We start from the raw sequence: 20,305 nt of genomic DNA, 5'->3' as shown, positions 1-20,305 counted from the left end.
AAGGCCAAGCCAACCAGAGCTCTTATCTGGACTTTTTTTTTGTTAAAACAACAAACATTTATTTTCACACGAATTTTTTTTTTTTAAAGATTTATTGATTGATTGATTGATTGCTATGTTGGGTCTTCATTTCTGTGCGAGGGCTTTCTCTAGTTGCGGCAAGCGGGGGCCACTCTTCATTGCGGTGCGCGGGCCTCTCTCTATCGTGACCTCTCTTGTTGCGGAGCACAGGTTCCAGACGTGCAGGCTCAGTAATTGTGGCTCACGGGCCTAGTTGCTCCGCGGCATGTGGGATCTTCCCAGACCAGGGCGCGAACCCCTGTCCCCTGCATTGGCAGGCAGATTCTCAACCACTGCGCCACCAGGGAAGCCCCTTCACACGAATTTTGACAGTCAGGAATCCAGTAGCAGTGTATTAGGGTGGTTTTGCTTTACAGTCTTATATGAATGAGGTGGACCTCATCTTTGAGCCTGAGAATTCCTGCCTCCCAGTCTTTTTTTTTTTTTTTAATTTATTTTATTGAAGTATAGTTGATTTACAATGTTGTGTTAATTCCTGCTGTACAGCAAAATGATTTAGTTATACATATATATACGTTCCTTTTCATATTCTTTTCCATTATGATTTATCACGGAGTATTGCATATAGTTCCATGTGCTACAGGGTAGGACCTTGTTGTTTATCCGTCCTATATATACTATTTGCATCTGCTAATCCCAAACTCCCACTCCACCCCTCCCCCACCCACCCCTCTCCCTTGGTAACCACAAGTCTGTTCTCTCTGTCTGCCTCCCAGTCTTATGACTCTGTCTCTTCAAGCCCTCGATCCAAGCTATGTCCCCAGGCTTGTCCTTTGTCTGGTGAAGAATGCTTGAGGATCTGGCATATCTTTTCCTGTCATCCCATATGTCTTTGCTAAGCTTTTTGCCTCCACACCATGGACCCTTAGTCTAGAGCAGGGCTTAGCAAACTGCTGGCTTGCTAGCCAAAGCCCTGCCTTTTTTATGGCCCTCAAGCCAAGAATGCTTTTTCATTCTTTAAGAGTTATTTTTAAAAATGCAAAGAAGAATATGCAACAAAAACCTTATGTGGCCTGTAACAGTTAAAATATTTACTGTCTGGCCCTCTACAAATAAAGTTTACCAGCCCCTGCTTCAGAATTTGACTTGCTTATCCCTGCAAATCTCCAAATCATTGGATTCTCCACCAATTTAGATTGCAGGCCTCAGGCAGAAAGAGTTTCAATAAAGCCATATTTTCTTCCATTTTTGTTGTTAAATGGACCATCTTTGACCCAAGATTGACTTTTTCTTGTAGGAACTTACTCAAGGCTCTAAGAAGCTGAACATGGCAACATCCTGATGTGTTTCTACAAGTTTTTCTGATGCTCACAACATCCATGGGTACATGGTTGGTGTAAAACAGGTGACAGTTTAAACCAGGGTTAAACCATGGCCCAAGGGCCAAACCCAGCCCACCACCTGATTTTGTAAACAAAGGTTTATTGGCACACAGCCACAACCACTGATTTATATATTGTTCAAGGCTGCTTTCAAAGGCAGAGCTGAGTAGCGGCAGAAGAGACCATATGACCTAAGCATGAAACATTTACTAGCTGAACCTTTACAGAAAGTTTGCCAAACCTTGGTGTAAATCAAAAGTTTTGCAATAGCAATGTCAGGGCCACTGCTTCCCAGCATGGGAAGCGGGTCACAGCTGCCCTCTGCTCTGCCACCTGTGTCTGTTGCTCGTAGCACCACATTCTGTATAAATCAGGGTTCTTAGTTGCAAGCAATAGCGACTGGTCGATTTAAATAGAAAAGGAATTCATTAAAAGGAAATCAGGTAGCCATCCCCCCCACAGAGCACAGTTTGCTGAGGAAACCACTGCTGTCACCACAACATGACACCAAGTTCTTGCACCAAGAACTTGATCTTATGGAAAGTATCTGTGCTACCCCTACTTCTTTAGATTCAGAGCCGGATATGGTGCATCTGATTGGTGAAGGCTGGGTCACGTGACCATGGCTTTACTGCAAGGGAGGCTGGGAATGATTAGCAAGCATCTTCAGTTTCTACAGTGGGAGGTAAGTTCTGCAGCCCACCGAGACTCAGAAGGAAGGGAATGCCCCAAACGAAGGAAGGAAACTCAGATACTGGGCAAACAGAAAGGCCAATGCTTGCTAAATCCCATCAGAAGCCCAGTTCCCTATTGACCCACAGCCAAGCTAGTGCTTCCCAAACTTTATTGATCCATATCCCATCCACATGCTCTTTGCTCATATGTATGTACATACTACATTATTATTCGCTGAATATTTTTCCTTAAATCAACTCTTTTTATATAAGTACATTTATTCAGAAGAAAAACTAAATTTATGATTTTTTGAAATTTCAGAGTTCTAGAGTAAGTTGGAGATTAGCATCCGTTGTCATTAGTGACCCAGTTTAAAAATGAGATACGATTAAAGACAAGAATGTTATTAAATGCATATTGTAAATGGTTGTTTGCAGGATTTTTTGAGCCTGAGGACTGCTCTTTCTTAATTCAGAAAGGAGGTTAGTAGCAGATGTGTAGGTGTTAAAAATGCTCAGGACCATACGTACTTGACCTAATCAGAAAGCTAGTCAGAGAACGGAGAAGACGATCACTTCCTCATTTTTTTTTTAATTGAAGTATAATTGCTTTACAATGTTGTGTTAGTTTCTGCGGTACAATGAAGTGAATCAGCTATATGTATACCTATATCCCCTCCCTCTTGGACCTCCCTCCCACGCCCCCTGCCATCCCACCCATCTAGGTTGTCACAGAGCACCGAGCTGAGCTTCCTATGCTTTATAGCAGGTTCCCACTAGCTAGCTATTTTACACATGGTAGTGTATAAATGTCAACCCTACTCTCCCAATTCGTCCCACCCTCCCCTTCCCCACCACGTCCTCATGTCTGTTCTCTACATCTACGTCTCTATTCCTGTCCTGCAAATAGGTTCATCTGTACCATTTTTCTAGATTCCACATATATGCGTTAATATGCAATATTTGTTTTTCTCTTGCTGGCTTACTTCACTCTGTATGACAGACTCTAGGTCCATCCACATCTCTACAAATGACCCAATTTCATTCCTTTTTATGGCTAATATTCCTCTTACGTGATATGACTTCAGGTACCACGTGAATCAGTTGGGTACCACTGGGAGTATTTGCCTTGCAGTTTACTTTTAACCCTGTAGTGGTTTCCTGATGCTGCTTTAAGAGATGACCACAAACTCAGTGGCTTAAAACAACGTGAATTTATTATCTCACATTTCTTCAGGTTGGAAGTCTCAGATTAGTTTCACTGGGCGTTGGCAGGGCTGGTTCCTTCTACAGGCTCCAGGAGAAGAATTCATTTCTTTCCTTTGGGAGTATGTGCCTTTTCCACCTACATTCCTTGGTGTATGGTCCCTCCTTCCATCTTCAAAGCATCTTCTCTCTGACTTCCCGCCTCCCTGTTAGAAGGGCCCTGTGATTACACTGGGCTCACCATGATGATCCAGGATAATCTTCCCATCTCAAGATTCTTAACTTAATCACATCTTCAAAGTCCTTTTGCCATGTAGAGTAACACATCACAGCTTCTGGGGATGAGAATATGGACATCTCGGGGGGCCGTGATTCCACCTACCACAACCCCCGCCAATCTTGTCTTTCTTATATGGGTGCATTGGGGGAGGATATATGTAATACAAGAAAGCGTGAACGCTGATGTCCTCACTGGTGCAAGGGAATTCACATGTGTGCTTCGTTCCTCCCGTGTCAGATTTCCCCTGAGTCTCGTCTCTCTGAACTGGGTTTCCTCTCTCAAGATGACCTTGTAGGACATCCCAATCCAACAGGAGATTAGAAATATATACTTTGGTTTAGCCACACCTGGGTGTATCATCAGATGCTTCCAGCTTCCAAGAAAGCCCATCATGCCCCATCCTCTCACCCCGTTCTGAGCACAATTCCCACTTGAGCTTCTGGGCTTGCAGGGACCCGGGTGGAAGGGGCTGGATGAGGTGCGTTGTGTAACCCCACACAGCGGCGTCTCTGCCAGGTGTCTGGATCACGCTAATTACAGAGCCTGCCTGGCTTTAAGAAGCTGAGGTTTCTGACTCATCGCCCAGGGGGAAGGAGCTTTCATTTGCCTTTTTCTGTTCTGATCGCTGCTTTTCTTGCCCCCACCCAAGGCCGTGACCCAGGACTTCTGCGACCAACCAAACCCTCCCTGGGAGGCAGTGTAAACCACAGTTCCAATCCAACTCTGCAATTAGGAGCCAAGAGGCTTGAGTAAGCTACTTAGACTCTTTAAACGTCGTGTCCTAGTCTGCAAAACCAGGGTAATGCTTACTCCATTGGTCTCCCCTTCACCCAATGTTTGTTGAGCACCTACTATGTGCCACACATTGGGCTAGGCACCAGAGACACAAAGATGTACCAGACAGAAGAGTCCCATGTGCTCACGGAGCTTACATTATAGTGGGGGAGAGGAGCAGACAATAGGCAAGAAAAAAGATAAATAAAATTACAAATTGGCATATAATCTGCGAAGGAAATACTGTCATGTAAAGAGAGCAACCTAGGCCATGTGGGACAGAGTCACTGATGAAATGACGTTTAAGCTAAGACCTGTATCAGGAGGGCTGAGGGCAGGAAGGACTGGGCAGCAGGGCCAGTTAGGATACACGGTTGTAAGGATTAAGTAAGGTAATGCATATACAGGACCTGGCACCACGTAGGGAACATTGTGCTTCCAGAGATACCCAGAACTCCAGTTTACAAAGCACCTTCATATGAATTGTATCATTTAATTTGATTCTCATGACCACTCACCAAATAGAGAGAGCAGACACTGGTGTGCCCAGTTTATTGGTGGGAAAGTGATGGGAAGAACGGTTAAGTAGAGCAAGGAGGCAAAGCCTTTTCCTTTGGTATCTCGGATCCCCAAAAGTCGCCTCCTTTGATCTACAGTAGATGTTTGCAAGACAGCACCTGGTGAGTTAGCTACTGCTGGGTAACAAATAGCCACAATGCATGGTGGCATACAACAATCAGTGTTCATTGTTCACGTGTTTGGGATCAGCTGGAGTTTGGATGGGCAGCCCTGCTGACCTTGGCTGGATGTGCTCACAGGTCTGGGTGTTGGCTGATAATGCCCTTGACTGAAGTGGCTGGGGCAACTCAACCTTGTTCATATGTCTCCTGTCCTGTATCAGACTGACTCAGGTATAGTCTCATATGATGGCAGAGATGCAGGAGAGCAAGTGGAAACATAAGGCCTCTTAAGGGCTAGGCTTGCAATTAAGATACCATTACTTCTCTGCCTTCTACTGGCCAAGCAGTTTACAAATCTTACCCAGGTTCACAGGAGGGGAAATCAACTCCCTCCTTCAGTGAGAGGAATACAAGGATGAAGATGGGGAGGTGAGGGTGGGAGCAGATTGGGGCCATTGATGTAATCTATTACTGCAGGCTTCCAATTAGGGCCATGCAATAGAGAACAATGTGTGTGTGTACATGTGTGTGTGAAACAGTTGAACCATTTAGGGCACAGATGGAATACTTGTGAAAGTGCAGATTTTAAACCTGTTAAATCTCTAAGGGCATGACCCAGAATCTGAATTTTATAAGCCTTTCAGTTTATTCTGATGATCACAAAAGTTTGCAAACCATTTTTAAGGGATCAGACCTATGTACAGATGGGTTTTCATTTTACATTTGGAGGTAAACACTGGAACAAGAAGTATATTATGTATAGACATGAATATGAATCTCTACTCCTCCCTCCAAAACATATGTGTCCAAAAATTATCCTGCTTCCAATGCATTTGCTTTATGGGCATCGACAGGCCAAGTGGCCAGGGAGTGAAATAGAAGGTAATACTACCACCTCCTAGTGGTGGTGTGTGGCAACACAACAGAGCAATAAAGCACCGTAGCAAAGATTTTTTTCTTTCACATACAATTCAGCCAAATACAAGACAGCTGATAAAAGCCAATGTGAGTTATTCCTCACTGCTTTACAGTTTAATCTATTACTACAGACATGGCTATGTAGCTATTTTCATTGAGCTCAATTTATTAATTTTCAGCTCAGTTTTAAAATTTGTACTCTTGTTTTCAGCTAGTAGAATATTACAACATTGAGAGGGATTTACAGTTTGCAGCTGGATGTCAGTGTAGAATTTACTATTCTTGCATGAGAAGAAGAATATATTTTAAGTGCAAAACCACTTTGAAGGCATTTTGAATAATTGTATTATGAAAAGTACTTGTGAACGTTTTTTCTCAAAATTTTTCCTTGAAAGAGCTTCATATTATCTGTCAGGGTTTCTCAACGCTGCCACAATTGACATGGGGGGCAGATAGTTTTCAGCTGTGGGGGGCTGTCCTGTGCACTGCAGGATGTTTAGCAGCATCCTGGCCTCCACCCACTAGATGCCAACTGCACCCCTCGAATGTGGCAACCCAAAATGTCTCTAGACATTGCCAGATGTCCCCTGGGGAGGGGAGGCAAAATTGCCCGCAGCTGGGAACCTCCACTGGTAGGGCTTTATATACCAGGAAATACGGTGATTGGCAACCATGAGGCGGCCACTAGGGTCCAGAGCAGGTCAGGCCACTGGGAGAGGAAACAGGGAGAAGCCAGTGCCAGCCCACCCCACCGTGGCCCCTGGCCCGTCTCTGAACAGCACAGGATGTTCCTGGTCCAAAGCTTAAACTGCATATTAGCTCAATATTTGTCATCAACTAGAACAAACAGAGACCGGAGGAACCAGGAAAGACTTGCCTCTCCGCGTTTGTAGAAGGACAACAGTGTAATTTCACGGGGGACTTGGACACATGTGAGGAAAGAGAGGTGTGACTTGACCTTGGCACAGGGTTCCCTTAAATAACAGCTTTCTTTTTTTTTTTTCTTTTTTGCCAGGAGGGGAAGTCAAATTGCAATGACGTGCTGCTGCCTCGTCCAGAGATGAGTGCTGCTGGAGAGGAGAGCCCGGCCAGGAAAGCACCCACATGCCTAGTCTGACGCTGAGATGGTGATGGGGAACGGGGTGTAACAAGGTGGCCGCCATGCCTCTGTCCTCTTAGTTGTGCTTAGGTGTGCATTTTCCTGAAGCCCGCTTTCCTTCTTTGTTACCCTCTGTCTCCTGGGGTGGATGGTCTTTTGTCCTGAGAAAAAGGACCCTGAAAGGTCCCCAGACGTTCTCAGAATAAGGTGTGATGTCTGGAAATATCTCACTAGGACCAATGAGACCTGCACGCCAGGGCTAACTCTTCCCGGTGAGCTGGCTGGCTGCCTTCAAACCAGGTCTCGGCATTTTCCTGCTGTGTGACCTCAGGCAAGCTGCTTGACTTCTCTGGGGCTCTGCTGCCTGTAAAATGGGAACAGCTGTGACAGCAACAGCAGGGGGCCTACACCCAGCGCTCGGTGAGGGCTATTCATCTTTTATTATCATCAAGTCACTGGGCCCAGCCCACCTACCAAGTAAGCGGCAAACTTGAGGATTAAAATTAGATTTTCTGACTCCAAATCTTGGGTTCTCAACCTTGCCACATGCTGGAATCACTTGGGAGGCTTCTGAAGGCTGGATCCTGCAGAGGTTGCCATCTCCTTGGTCTGGGGAGCAGCCAGGTGTGGAGATTGTTGAGGGTCTCCAGGTGATTCTAATGTGCCGCCTTATAACTCAGGTGAACGACACTCAGGCTCAGGCAGAAGCTGACCTCGCAGGGCTGGCTTCTCTCACTGAACATAATGTCCATCCACGTTGTAGCGTGCAACAGGATTTCCTTCTTCTTCGTGCCTGAATAATATCCCATCCTATGTACGTATCACGTTTTCTTTCTCCACTCATCTGTCATTTCTTTCTCCACATCATCTGATACCGCTTACAAGAGGTATTTAAAGTGGTCAAATTCATAGGAACAGAAAGTAGAAGGATGGTTGCCAGGGGCTTGGGGAGGGGGGATGGGAGTTGCTGTTCAATGGGTTCAGCGTTTCAGTCCTGCAAGATGGAAAAGTTCTAGAGAGGCTGTGCAATATAGTCCTTATAAGTAACGGTATAGTTCCATACACTTAAACTTTGTTAAGAGGGTAATCTCATGTTATGTCATGAAAAAAATAAAATTTTTTACCACAACTTAAAAAAAAAAAAAAAAGACAGGCTCAAACGGGTGGTTCAGGGAAGTGCTGAAGGCTCCAGGGTGGGCAGAGGCTGAAAACAGGGGGACTGAATCAGAAGGGCTTCCTGGAGGAGGAGCCTCCAGGCTCTTCCAGGAAGAGGCGGAAAGTGTGGACCCAACATGCGGAGCAGCTGCTGGAGCGGAAGGCTTTCCCAAGGGATTAATGGGAGAGATGGGCTGATAGGAGTTCCAAGCCGGGATCTGGAGCCTTCACTGTGAACTGCACACAGCCAACCTCGGAGAATTGCCTCCGCTTGTTAGCAAGGTGTGGCCTGCAGCCTCCCTGCCCCTGGCTGAGTTGACGCAGTAACCAGAGTGCTTATTTAAAGGATGGATGACTCAGCCTCCAGTTCCAGCCTCCGTCTTGCTTGGCTTGTTTTCTGGCAAAGGAGGCAGAGAGCCAGTGAGCAAAATGTGTGATTTGCCAGATTTTGCCAGCAGCTCAACTGATTTCAAATTCAGCCTAAATTTCTGTCTCCTTGTACGTGAAAAAGTCTTTATAATTTGCTGGTGGGGAAGGGGTGGGGTAGGGGGCTGATTCTTAAAGTCTAGTCCAAGGACTTGCTGCCTTGGAATTCCCTGGGCAGCATGTTGAGAATACAGATTCCTGGGTCACACCCCAGACTTGTGGAGTGGGACCCTCAAGGGGTGGGGCCCTGGAATCGGCCATCTTATCGAGCTCTCCAGGGATTTGGACCAAACGATGTTGGTGGATCACAGCTGGGAGTATTTCATGGGATGCTTAACACTGAAAACCAGGCCAGACAGCCCAAATTAAGAGGTGGTCCTGGCCCATCCAACCTGAACTTCCTTTCTTCTCTGCTGGTTCTCTTCTTTGTCTCACTGAGCAGGATAAACAGACCTCAGAGGTGGTTTGGAAATGCAGTGACCTGCAGTCCAATCAAAAATGATAAATTTTAAAAAGAAAGGAAATCTCACTTCATGGTCTACGGGTTTTCAAAATACCTGTGAATCATGTTGACACAGATTGCTTTCTTTCTGGTCACCTAATATGCAGTTCCCCTTGCTTTGGTAGCAACACCCCAAATTCCTTTTGGAATTATCTCTCCCTCCCAGTGGGTGGGCAGGTCGATCCATCAGGGTGTCTGGTGGCACGTGACCCAAACCAAGTCAATCAACATTTCTCTCCTAGGCTTGTGAGGGTGGAAAACCCAGCCCTCAAGCAGCTGCATCTTATTCTCTCCATTAGCTCCTGTCCCTTTGATTATTCTCTGTGCCCCTTTCTGAGCCTTCTCTAGCCTACAGCACAATTCTGTGGGCTACCCCAGGCCCCTCCCATAAACCCCCCTGCTGCTGAAATTCTGGTCCACTAGACAACTCTGGGAACTAAGGTTCTCTCTCTTTTTTTTTTAAACAGATGCTAATATTTTGCCTTCTTTTTAAATTATTTTTGGCTGCATTGGGTCTTTGTTGCTGTGCACGGGCTTTCTCTCGTTGCGGCGAGCGGGGCTACTTCTCGTTGCGGTGCGCAGGCTTCTCATTGCGGTGGCTTCTCTTGTTGCGGAGCACGGGCTCTAGGCGCGCGGGCTTCAGTAGTTGTGGCTCACGAGCTTAGTTACTTCGCAGCATGTGGGATCTTCCCGGACCAGGGCTCGAACCCATGTCCCCTGCATTGGCAGGTGGATTCTTAACCGTTGCGCCACCAGGGAAGTCCCAGGCTCTCTCTTAATCTATGTCCACATGCTGCTGCAGAGTTTTGGAAAGCTTTGTCCTGTTTTGACTTGTCATGGGGAGAGGGGAGGAGCAGAGATGGGGTGGTAATGTGAGTCGTTTCTATGCTATACATTTTGCCACTTTCAATCCAGTCCCTCAGAAAAGCTTTACATTTTCATCACAGACAACTAAGGGTAAGTTGCTTCCAAAGTCTCATTGAGATCTGAGTCTTTTTTGACTTGCATTGGATTTTCAGCTTAAACTAATTGCCTCTAATCTACATCAATTCCAATTTGATGAAATGAAGTGAGGATGATAAAATCCACCTGCAAGGGCTTTTGTTTCTAAATGGAACTGAAGCTCTGGAGCAGAGAACACAGTCAAGGAAGAGCTTCTGACTCTAAGTTTAGAGAAGCAATTCCAGTTAAAAATTTTGACTCAAGACTCAAAATCAACTGAGAATCAATGTGGAGGTCTGGGAAGAAAGGACTGTGCTATACCTAAATATTAGCTAAAGTCTCGCTACACTGGCACCGTATTTCAAATATGTTGTTTGGTAGTTTTGTGACAATCGATTGGTTTCAACACCAAACATGACAAAAAGCAGGTTTATTTTCAATTTCAGAAAGGTGGAGAATGGGCATTACTGCCACCTGGTGGCCAATTTTCCAAACTGTTCGTTCAGGTCTTGTAGGGATGAAATTTGTGACGTTGAAGGCAGGCAGTAAACCGCAAACATTCCAAAGCCTCAACATTTGGCTACTGACCTGGATATTATACATTTCTATATTCAATTACAATCCCAATCATAAACCAAAACAATTTGGTTTGGTCTGGTCAGATAAAATTTCCATCTTTTTTTTTTTTTTTTCCCAAATCGGATATTCCCCAAAGAAGAGAAATCATTACAGTGATTCCTTTTGTGGTCATTCTACACTTCCTTCTGCCATGTTATTTTTTTCCCGGAGGAAGAAGGGTGTGCACATTTATTCTGGCTTCCTTAGTGGCATCAGGACAGAATAACTGGACCTTGGGGTCTGGGGCTGGTATGTGCATTGATGTTTCCCTGGAAAGGATTTGTTCTTCAGTTCCCCTGACTCTGGACATGACTTCCACAAACCCAGTCCCAGCTGCTGTCGTGTCACCCTGACCATTGCGATGGACTTGTAATTTGTCATCCTGGTTCCCCCCTACCCATCACCCCCACCCCAGCCCCCAGCCCATTTTCTACGTGGCAGCCAGAGTGACCACAGCCTCCACTCTGGTCCTGTCACCCATCGGGCCTGAAGGCTTCAATGGCTCTCTGTTACTCCCAAGATGATGACCAAACTTCCTAACATGGACAACAGTCTCTAGCAGTGTCCCAGGTGCTGTTGTTGCCTCATAAACAAACCCCAAACATAGTGGCTTAAAATAACTTATTTTGCCTACAGTTTTGTGGGTCCAGATCTGGGTAGGACTCAGTTGGGCTATTCGTCTGCTCCACGTGGCTTCAGCTGGGGCATTTGCAATTCAGGATCTGCTCCAAAGATGGTTTCTTCACTCACGGGTCTGCCATCTTAGTGCTCCCTGGCCTGTCTCTTTCTTTCTCCCTCTCTCCATGTGGCATCTTGTCCTCCAGGGTCTCATGGCCTGGGCTTCCCACAGCCTGGTAATCTTAGGGTGGCTGCACTTCTTACGTGGTGGCTGGTGTCCAAGAGGCAGGAAGTAGAAGCTGCCTGGCCGGCTCCCAGAGCTGGCCCAGCATTGCTTTCATTGTATTCTATTGATCAAAGCAATCGTAGATCTCCCCAGAATCAAGGAGGTGGAGAGAGAGACTCCACCTCCAGGCAGGGGAGAGAGGCAAGTGGCCTAGGAGGCACTAGGAGGTCTAGCCTCCTCCCACAGGCCCCAAACCAGACTGTCCAGAACCACCTGCCTCTTGCAAATGTCCTTCCCTATGTACTTAACCTGGTGAGTTCTACCCATTCTGCAGATTTCAGCTAAATCAGGATTTCTAGAGGGTAGTCTCACCTGACCCTACGTGGACTCTAAGAGTCCATGATCCATTGTTTTGTCCCCCCACTGCTTATTTTGAAAATTTTCAACCTGCAGAAATGTTGCAAGAATAACATTACTTAGATTCACTGACTATTAACATTTTTGTCACATTTGCTTTTATCTTTCTCTTTGTATGTGTGTATGTGTATAAATATTTTATGAGCCATTTGCGTGTCAGCTGCAGACATCAAGACACTTTGCCTCCAAGGACGTCGGCAGTATCTCCTAAGAACAAGACTGTCCTCCCACGTAAGCCCAATGCGATGAATACGATGATCACTTTCAGGTGATTTAACACTATTATCCATAGAGTTCACCAAGGTCCAAATAATATCCTCTAAATCCAGGATCCACTGTGGGTCATGCATTGCATTTCATTGTCCTGTGGGATCCGCTCTTACACCCAAATCCTTTTTCTTCAGAGGACTTTCCCCATGTGCATTAATCTTCTTGGTCAGGCACAAGCCCTTCCCCTAGGCACTCTCATGCCTTTCTCTTTATCATCCCTCAGCTTAAGTGCTTCCTCGTCCAGGAAGCTCTTCTTAACCAGCCTGTCTCACATAACCCCACTGCCCCCATCATATCTCCCTCCTTATTTTCATATGGACCACATCACATTGCTCCCTGAAAATCTCATGTGTGTACTTTCCATTTGTCTCCTGTGCCCCCCACTAGGTCAGCTCCAAGAGGGCAGAGACAGTGATAAGCCTTGTTCTCCATGTTAGCACCTGGCACGGTGTCTGGAATCTGGTAGATCCCTTGATGAATGAACACATGAATATTTCACTGTGAAATTGTAACCAATGGGTGAAAATAGAGTTTTGGGTTGCCGGGGCTGATGTCTTTACCAAACTTTTACCATGTCGTAAACCTCTTAACACAGCTGCTAAGAATTTCTCCTGTGTCTTGGGCTACAATCCAGCCTACCTAAGCTTGGCCTCTGTTTCGCTCAGACGAATAACCCCTGCCCACAAATTTACCAAATTGCATTTATACAGAGCCTATGTGGCCTGAAACAGGGCCCTCAATCTTACTTCTTAAACTACCCCAAATATCTCTGCTTGCTGCACATGGGTCCCAGTCTGTGAGCAAGACATGGGTGAGTATCCCCAGGCTAAGGGATAATTTTTTTTCATGGAGAGAGAAGTGGTAGATAAGTACAATTAGCTCAAAAGGAACTGACCTCAAGCTGTGGAGGTGATGGGGGCAATTTGTGGGTAGTTCACACTCCCCATGATCCTTACCACCATGTGTGGTTTCCATGGTGGCAGAGTTTGCCATGGCCAGAATTGGCCGTTTGCTATCTTTACAGAACCAGCTGTGCTGCATCTGTATCCTTCCTTCACAGGCACTCTGGACATCCATCCCACAGATTACTCAGATCTTTAGGAACCCCCCAAAACTCAATACTCTCTTTAATGTGAATAGTTAAAACTCTGTATGGCAAAAATCAAATATGATCTGCCTTTTGTACTATCTTGGCCCAAATTCCATCCGAACCTGTCCAACTGCATTTAATATATTCCTCTACAGCCAAAATCCAGGGAAACATAATTGGGTTAGAAATCGTTTTAAATAAATCTTGAGTGTAGAAATATTTTCTTCATACATCAGACGTCACTTCCCTCTGTCAAAGTAAGGAAAAGAAACTTCAGGTGTCTTTGCCCCTGTGGTTAGTCATAGCATCTACAGATATGTTTTCTGATATCATCTTTACTGATCCAACTTACTGCAATCTTTAAGGTGTTTTATTTCACTGGCATTGACAAACAGTTGTCCATCTTGTTACTGAACTGAACTCGGGTTCACTTGCCAGACACACAGCAAAGCCAATCTACCGACACCAGGTTGTGGTGCATTGCACAGTGCCAAGCAAGAAGAACAGGCAGCTTATGCTCAAAAGACCTAAGCTCTTCGATGGCTTTTAGTGAAGGATTTTTAAAGGCAACGTTAGGGGTGAGGGTTGCAGGGTACATGATCAGCTCATGGATGTTCTTCTGATTAGTCGGTGGTGAGGTAACAGGGAGGTGTTTGGGCAATCTTAACCATCAGCCTTCTGACTCCAACCAATCTGGGGTCTACGTGCTTGTGGTCAGCAATTTCTATCCAGTGAGGCCCTGGTTTCTGTAAAACAACTCAAGGATATGTGTCCGATTGTTATCTATATCCCTTGAGGAGGAACTGGGGTCCTGTGACTCTGTTTTATGGCTGACCTATCGTTTAAACTATCATTACTTTTCTTGCTGGACTGCTTTTCCTTTGTTTCTGCATTCCCTTACTTCTCTAATTAGTAACTGCTTGAGTCTGCTTTTTGGATCCTGGGGAAGGCCTAGGAGACTGAAGCCTTTCTCCTACAAACAAGAAACAGGAGACACAGAGGGATCTGCCACCAGGAAGGCCCTGCAGGGTCCTGCTCGCTTTCAATCTCACAAAACCCTGGCCCTAGTTTTAAAATTGTAAGAAATTTTCCTTTCAAAGAAATTTGAGAAAAACATCCTGGTATATGGATGATTAATTCATTGTCTATGTATTAAGAGTTGTTGCTTGTTGACCAGTGATGGTTTGAGTTTTAACTAATGTTTGTTCTTTTCCACCATCTAAATAGCTAATCTATTAAGTTCTCCCACCACCCATCGTAATTCCTGTGGTCTCTGTCGTCTCAAGACTTTGCTTGTGCATTTGGAGGATTAGATCCCAGTGGGTGGGACTCTTTACCCCAACACAGTTCTACCACCCATAGTTCACACTGTAGAGGAAGAAAACTTCCTCTTCCCTTCTAGGGGCTATGAATGGAGCCTGTGAATTAAACTGACAAAAGACAGATTAAAAGGAGAAAAGGAATACAAATTTTAATATTTTTACATGCACAGAGGTTTCAGAGAAAACATGTGAAACCCCAAAGAAGTGGTTAGACCTGGAGGGCTTTAACAAAGGGCGATTAAATTATGGGGAAGTGACAAAGGAAAGGGATTGGGGCTCCTAGAGGTGGTAAATTGTGGGAAGTTGACTAGGAAATATATAGCAGATAAAGGTTTGCTTAATAGGGTTTGTTATGCAGATTCATCTCAGGTCTTCCAGGTACTGGAGAGGGAAACCCCTTTACAGAGGGAAATTTATGTCACCTTTACAAGTGGAAATTTATGCCTTGATTTTAGGCAGAAAGGGGGAGTGAAGCGAGCTCTTCCTGTGTCTTCGGTTTTCTCAAATGCGTTCAGCTCAACATAATCCTTACGCCAAAGTGGCATATTTTGTGGTGGCATGTTCTGATCCCTTTCAACACGGATAAAAAAAATCAAATAGCCACATCCTCCCCGAGAAAATCTCAGGAGGCTGAAAGGTAGGAACTGACTGAATTAGATTTGTCTGCATTATAGGACTCCTGATTTTTAAAATTCAATGATTTAACTCTATCCTCTGGATTTGTGGTAACAGGTAATGTAAGTCTATCTATCTCTGAGCATTTGCCACTTCAGCTGTGTCAAAGGAAAATAAGATGGAGTGAGTATTGCTAAGAGAGCTCTCTGAAAAGAAGCCAGGAGGCTGTTGAGGAAGTGGGACTCACGCACCTCTCATTCCGGGTGGAATCTGACCTTCGACCACTTAGTATCTTAATGCGGGCATCCAGAACATCTGCACAATGTTCCAGAAGCTCAAGATACCTATTAGACCCTTACCCTAAATAACTCGTTTCAGCCTATCCCTTAAAGACAAATATTTCCTTTTTGCGTCAGTCATAATTCTCGCCAGACAATAATCTAGTGGCTTTTGCCTTTATAAGCCCCTGACTCCCTCTTCCCCAGAACAGTCTTTTGGTTTTACCTGAATCTGTGACTCCCGAATTGCAATTCTTAGGACCCCAAATAAGGTTCTTGGTTCTCTGAAGCCTTGATACTGATTATTCTTCAACAGCTGCCATCTACCAGTTAAAGCCACCATCTGATTTCACGATGTCGGGCACATCTCACTGACAGAAGACATTGTGAAATGATTGGCAGAGGCTTTGCATCTTCCATGTTGGGGGCATAAAACCACCCCCCGGCCAACATGAGTGTCTAGGAACACACAGGAGGCCCCACCTCCGCAGCATATGGGGTAAGGGCCAGGTGTCCACGTTTTGAACAAATCGTGGTCCCAGGGAAGAGTGCTTGTGTTAGTTTCCCTAGGGCTGTTGTAACAAATTACCACAAACTTGGTGGCTCAGAACAACAGAAATGTATTTTCTCATAGCTCTAGAGACGTCTGAAATCCAGGTGTTGGCCGGGCTGTGCTCCCTCCAGAGGCTCTTCCAGCTTCTGGTGGCTCCAGTGTTCCTTGGCTTGTGGCTGCATCACTCCAATCTCTGCCTCTATCTCCATATTGGAAACGTGTTCACATTATGATTTTTAGAAGAATTTTCTTCTATCTCCATGGCCACCTCTGAGTGACATGCCATCTCCTGCTGACCCTTTGGCCCAGTAAATTAGCAGTTACCTCGGAAACAAGGTATTTCTAATTTACCCATCCCCAGCAAAGGTTTTATGTTTTTGCTTTCCACCATTTACTAATAAAGGACTTGCTTCATCCTAGGTATTCTATGTTACATCGTTAACTCCTTACAATGACCCTGAATCAGGGCTCTTGAGCTCAGGCAGCAGAACCAGTTAAACAAGGAAAGAGAGGGAGAAAGAGGCAGAAGGAAGGAGTCAGCACTGCATTCTACACATTGAGAAAAAGGAGGCTCAGAGAGATGCCGACCTCATAGTAAGTGTTGGAACTGGCTTTCAGACTCAGGGTCTGTCTGTGAATTCCTTATCCCACGAGAACAACATATGAGACATTCAGTGTCCAGGACAGTTGGACAAGCTACTGCCCTGATACTCAACTCCCGGGGTGAGGATGCGCCTCCTCTGTCTGGGGGCCCTGTGGTCTTGGTGAGGAAGCCATCAAAACTATAGAACTTGGAACTGATCAGAGGGGCTAGACTCGGCCCAGTGTGGGAGAGCTGGTGGAGAAGCCTATGCAACCTGTTCCCTCTGGGTCTAGTGTTGAGTCTGGAGTCGCGCGAGGTCAGCCAGGTGGCCGTCAGGAAGGAAGGAAGGAAGCGGACAAGAGCAAGTACAAACTGGAAGCACGTCTGTGTGTGACTACCTCCAGCCTCGAAGCCACAGGAAACATGGCCTATAGGAAAGGCACAGAGCAGCAAACAGAGGTGCCCTTCACTTCGCCAGGCACTTGGCAGGAGCTGTGGGTCTGTGAGCCAGCAGAGCATGGAAGCCTCCACGCTCTGATGCCCTGTATCTATCTTCAGAACATAAAACACAGAACTGATGTTTCGCTTCTGCTCCAAATTGCACGCAGTGTCTCGTGACCACCGCTAAACTTGAACCAGCCAGGGAAGGACATCCTGGGAAAGGTAGTTCCAGCTTAGCGACATGGACATCATCCAAAGCCACTACACCTACCCTGAGTGTCAAGAGTAGCGGAGTATACCTCTCACTGACCAAAAATGCCAGAGGTTTGCTTTCTTGTTCACCTTGCAGCTTTGACACATGCCCTAGGATAAGCCAATCTGATGTCTGGGTTTTGATTCTGGAACCACAAGGCAGCAAGGACAGTGGGGAAGGCTTTCTGTTCTGCCCATTGTCCCCACGAGGCCGCACAGCCTGTGTGTACAGCCGGAACCCAGGACCAGGGTGCCATGTGTGAATGGGCTGGGTCTCTGTGACTCGGGCAAGCCAACCAAGCTCCCTGGACCTGTTTCCACATCTTTAAAATGGGCAGAAAATATCTTAACATATCATTATGGGGTATAAATTGCATAAGCTGTCCCAGGTTTGAATCCTCATGGGAATTTGTTGCAAAGTATCTTTTTTTCCCCTTTCCTGTTTTCCAAGCGAGAGTCTCTCAGCTCCCTGCTGATTCCAGGAACCGCCCCACAGGCTTTTCTCAATATATTCAATTTTAGCTCATCAATCAAGAGTTTGGTTCTGTTGCTTAAAGGAGGCATAAAGGTTTCCCACCAAAAGCGCATGAAACGTTTCCTGGGTGGAGGTGGGGGGTTCACCTTGTACTATGTAACTGTACAGTCCTGGGTCTTGTTCTCAGGCCGGTTCTCTTCTGGTGTCCCTGATAGTTAACAGTTGAAGATCTTGCTCCTGCCCCTCCAAAAGGCAAGAAACATTAATGCTTTCTGGGCCACCAGCTGTGAGATGCTTGCTTGCTATCAGCATTCCTCCTCATTCTACTATTGTGAAGAGCTCTTTTGCTTAAGACTTGTGTACCTACCAACATTCCAGAAGATCTGCTGGTTAGGATGCAGTTTCGCTCTGCTGATGTACACCGAAGTCTTGTTGTGGCATCAAGGCTTTCGGCTTCGCTTAGTGAGTGAATGGCTAGTTGACGGCAGCCCACGGGTGCAGGTGTCCTCAAGTGAAGCCTCGTCCTGTGCTGCAGAACACGCTCCACGGCTCCGAGCCTGAAACAGGGCCTCACAGAGGGCGGCTCATCTCTGCAAATTCAGCTCAGAATTTGGCTCTTTCAGTCATAGTGTTTTAAAAGGTAGACACAGGAGACTGAAGAATAACATCTTCATTGATGACTGAAGATGTGACAGCATTCACAAAATGCCAAGGAAAGCCATTCCTGTTCAATTTTTTAAATCTCAGAGCCTCTGAGGCCTGAACTTTCACTATATACCAGAAAAGAATGCCTCTCTTGAACAGACGTTCACACTAACAGTTATTTTTCTGTTTTCTCAGTGTCCTAGTATTACTTATCCACGGTTTGTCCCATCAGGGCCTGACTTACACTTACCCAGTCTGCTCACCCGTCAAGTTTCTTGGGCTACTTGTAGGAGCCACAGCTCACATCAGTGTTCCCTCAGACAGAGGTAAGCAGGACATCTATGGGAGCCCCTTAGTGTTATGTTGTAAGTAATGATGGTAGCCAGGAAATAAGCAAAGGGTCTCATTAGGGAATCAGCAAATTAAAGCCTTAAATCTAAGGCAGACAACTCCATTTTCCTCAACTGAAATAGCAGGTTGAGTAATTTTTTATTTTACAAGAGATACTGTATTATTTGTGTACACAGCACACAACGTTTAACTAGTTTTATTATGTATGTAAGTATACAAACCGATTTCGGGAAAACCTAGACTATTTCCCTAAATGATTGACATGGCCTAAAAAAAAGGGGGGGGAGTAGGGAGGGGCACAAATTAATAGCCCTTAGAATTTGAACAGAATGGGAAGACATCTATTTTCATAAAATCTTGGTGGAGATGCACCCCAAGGATGATCTGGCCTCAGTAAAGAGCTGAATTTTCCTGTACCTATACTGACCACAAGCAGGTCACCAAAAGCTGATTTTCAAGAGAGGAAATGGTGGTTGCTTACATCCTAGGGCTTCTGATAGAAGCAGTAGCTCCACGGTCACCAAACGTATTGTACCTAACACAGCTTAGCGACATGGGTCCATGATAGTGTATTTCTTAGAACATATCCATTGGAAGTATTTATTGAATGCAAATCAGAAATTCATGAAACTACAGGCCACTTACAACACAGGGAAGAGGACTGTCCCCGTATAAAGGGTTCACAATCTGAACTGGCCCTTTAAGACATCAAATAGCGTTAGAGAAACATTGTAAACAACTGAAGTATGAAAAAACAAAATGTACTACAATATATAATTATCAAATACTTTTCATACTTTTAGGTAAGATTTTCAGAAAACCCAGGAACAGATTTTATATCACAAAATGGTCCATATCGCCCAAAAATGTCTTTTGACTGGACAGTAAAATAATATTTGTTGGAAGCTAAAAACTGAGATAAAGTACAGGCCATTGGGAGTGGAAAAGCTTTAATTTCTCCAATTTTCTTCCAGATTAGCTTATTATCAGGGTTCTCATGGCACAGGAAGAGGTGGTAGCTTTCCACGGGGGCACACTTGGGATTGATTTTGGTTACGTTCCAAGTCAGGGCAATGCCCCTGGGTCTCAGCACCCGTTTTACTCTGAGCTCAGGCTTCTGGGGAGGAAGTGTGTCTCGGATTTTGTCTACCAGTTCGGGTAATAGTGGTGGTGGTTCTGGGAGAGGTGGCAGGTGCTCAAAGGACTCAAGAACCTAAAACACATTTATAAAAAGTTTAGCAAGCTGAATCGGTGGGGTCTGATTTTTTTTAAGTGGTCAACTGCTGTTCTACAATATATATTTCCCATTCCTCAATCCATTTATCAAAATCATAAGAACAAAAGGATGCTTCAAGGACACGTGAGGCTGGATCCAGTTTCTTTCAAGCATAAGCTTCTTTTAGAGTTAAGATCTCTACACTCTGGAATATCACTAATCCAGAATGGGTTAGGTCCCAGACATTCTGGAGAAATATTCCATCTCATTTCCAAA

General features: G+C 45.3%; 1 protein-coding gene across 2 annotated transcripts in view; it reads right to left on the bottom strand.

Annotated features, from left to right (window-relative positions):
* Window positions 1-89: 89 nt before the first annotated feature.
* The window catches only part of ATF7IP2 (activating transcription factor 7 interacting protein 2), a 78,923-nt gene continuing 58,707 nt past the window's right edge, over window positions 90-20,305 (bottom strand). For both annotated transcript variants that reach the window (XM_082360100.1, XM_082360101.1), the window contains one exon: window positions 90-20,026. In XM_082360100.1, the coding sequence (XP_082216226.1) occupies window positions 19,613-20,026 (414 nt within the window). In that variant the 3' untranslated portion in view covers window positions 90-19,612. The remainder of the gene's footprint in view (window positions 20,027-20,305) is intronic.

This window comes from Balaenoptera borealis (assembly GCF_965194805.1).
Source record: "Balaenoptera borealis genome assembly, chromosome: 16".
Taxonomy (NCBI): Eukaryota; Metazoa; Chordata; class Mammalia; order Artiodactyla; family Balaenopteridae; genus Balaenoptera; species Balaenoptera borealis.
Note: the sequence above shows the minus strand (reverse complement) of the source record. Positions and strands in the feature narration are given on the sequence as shown.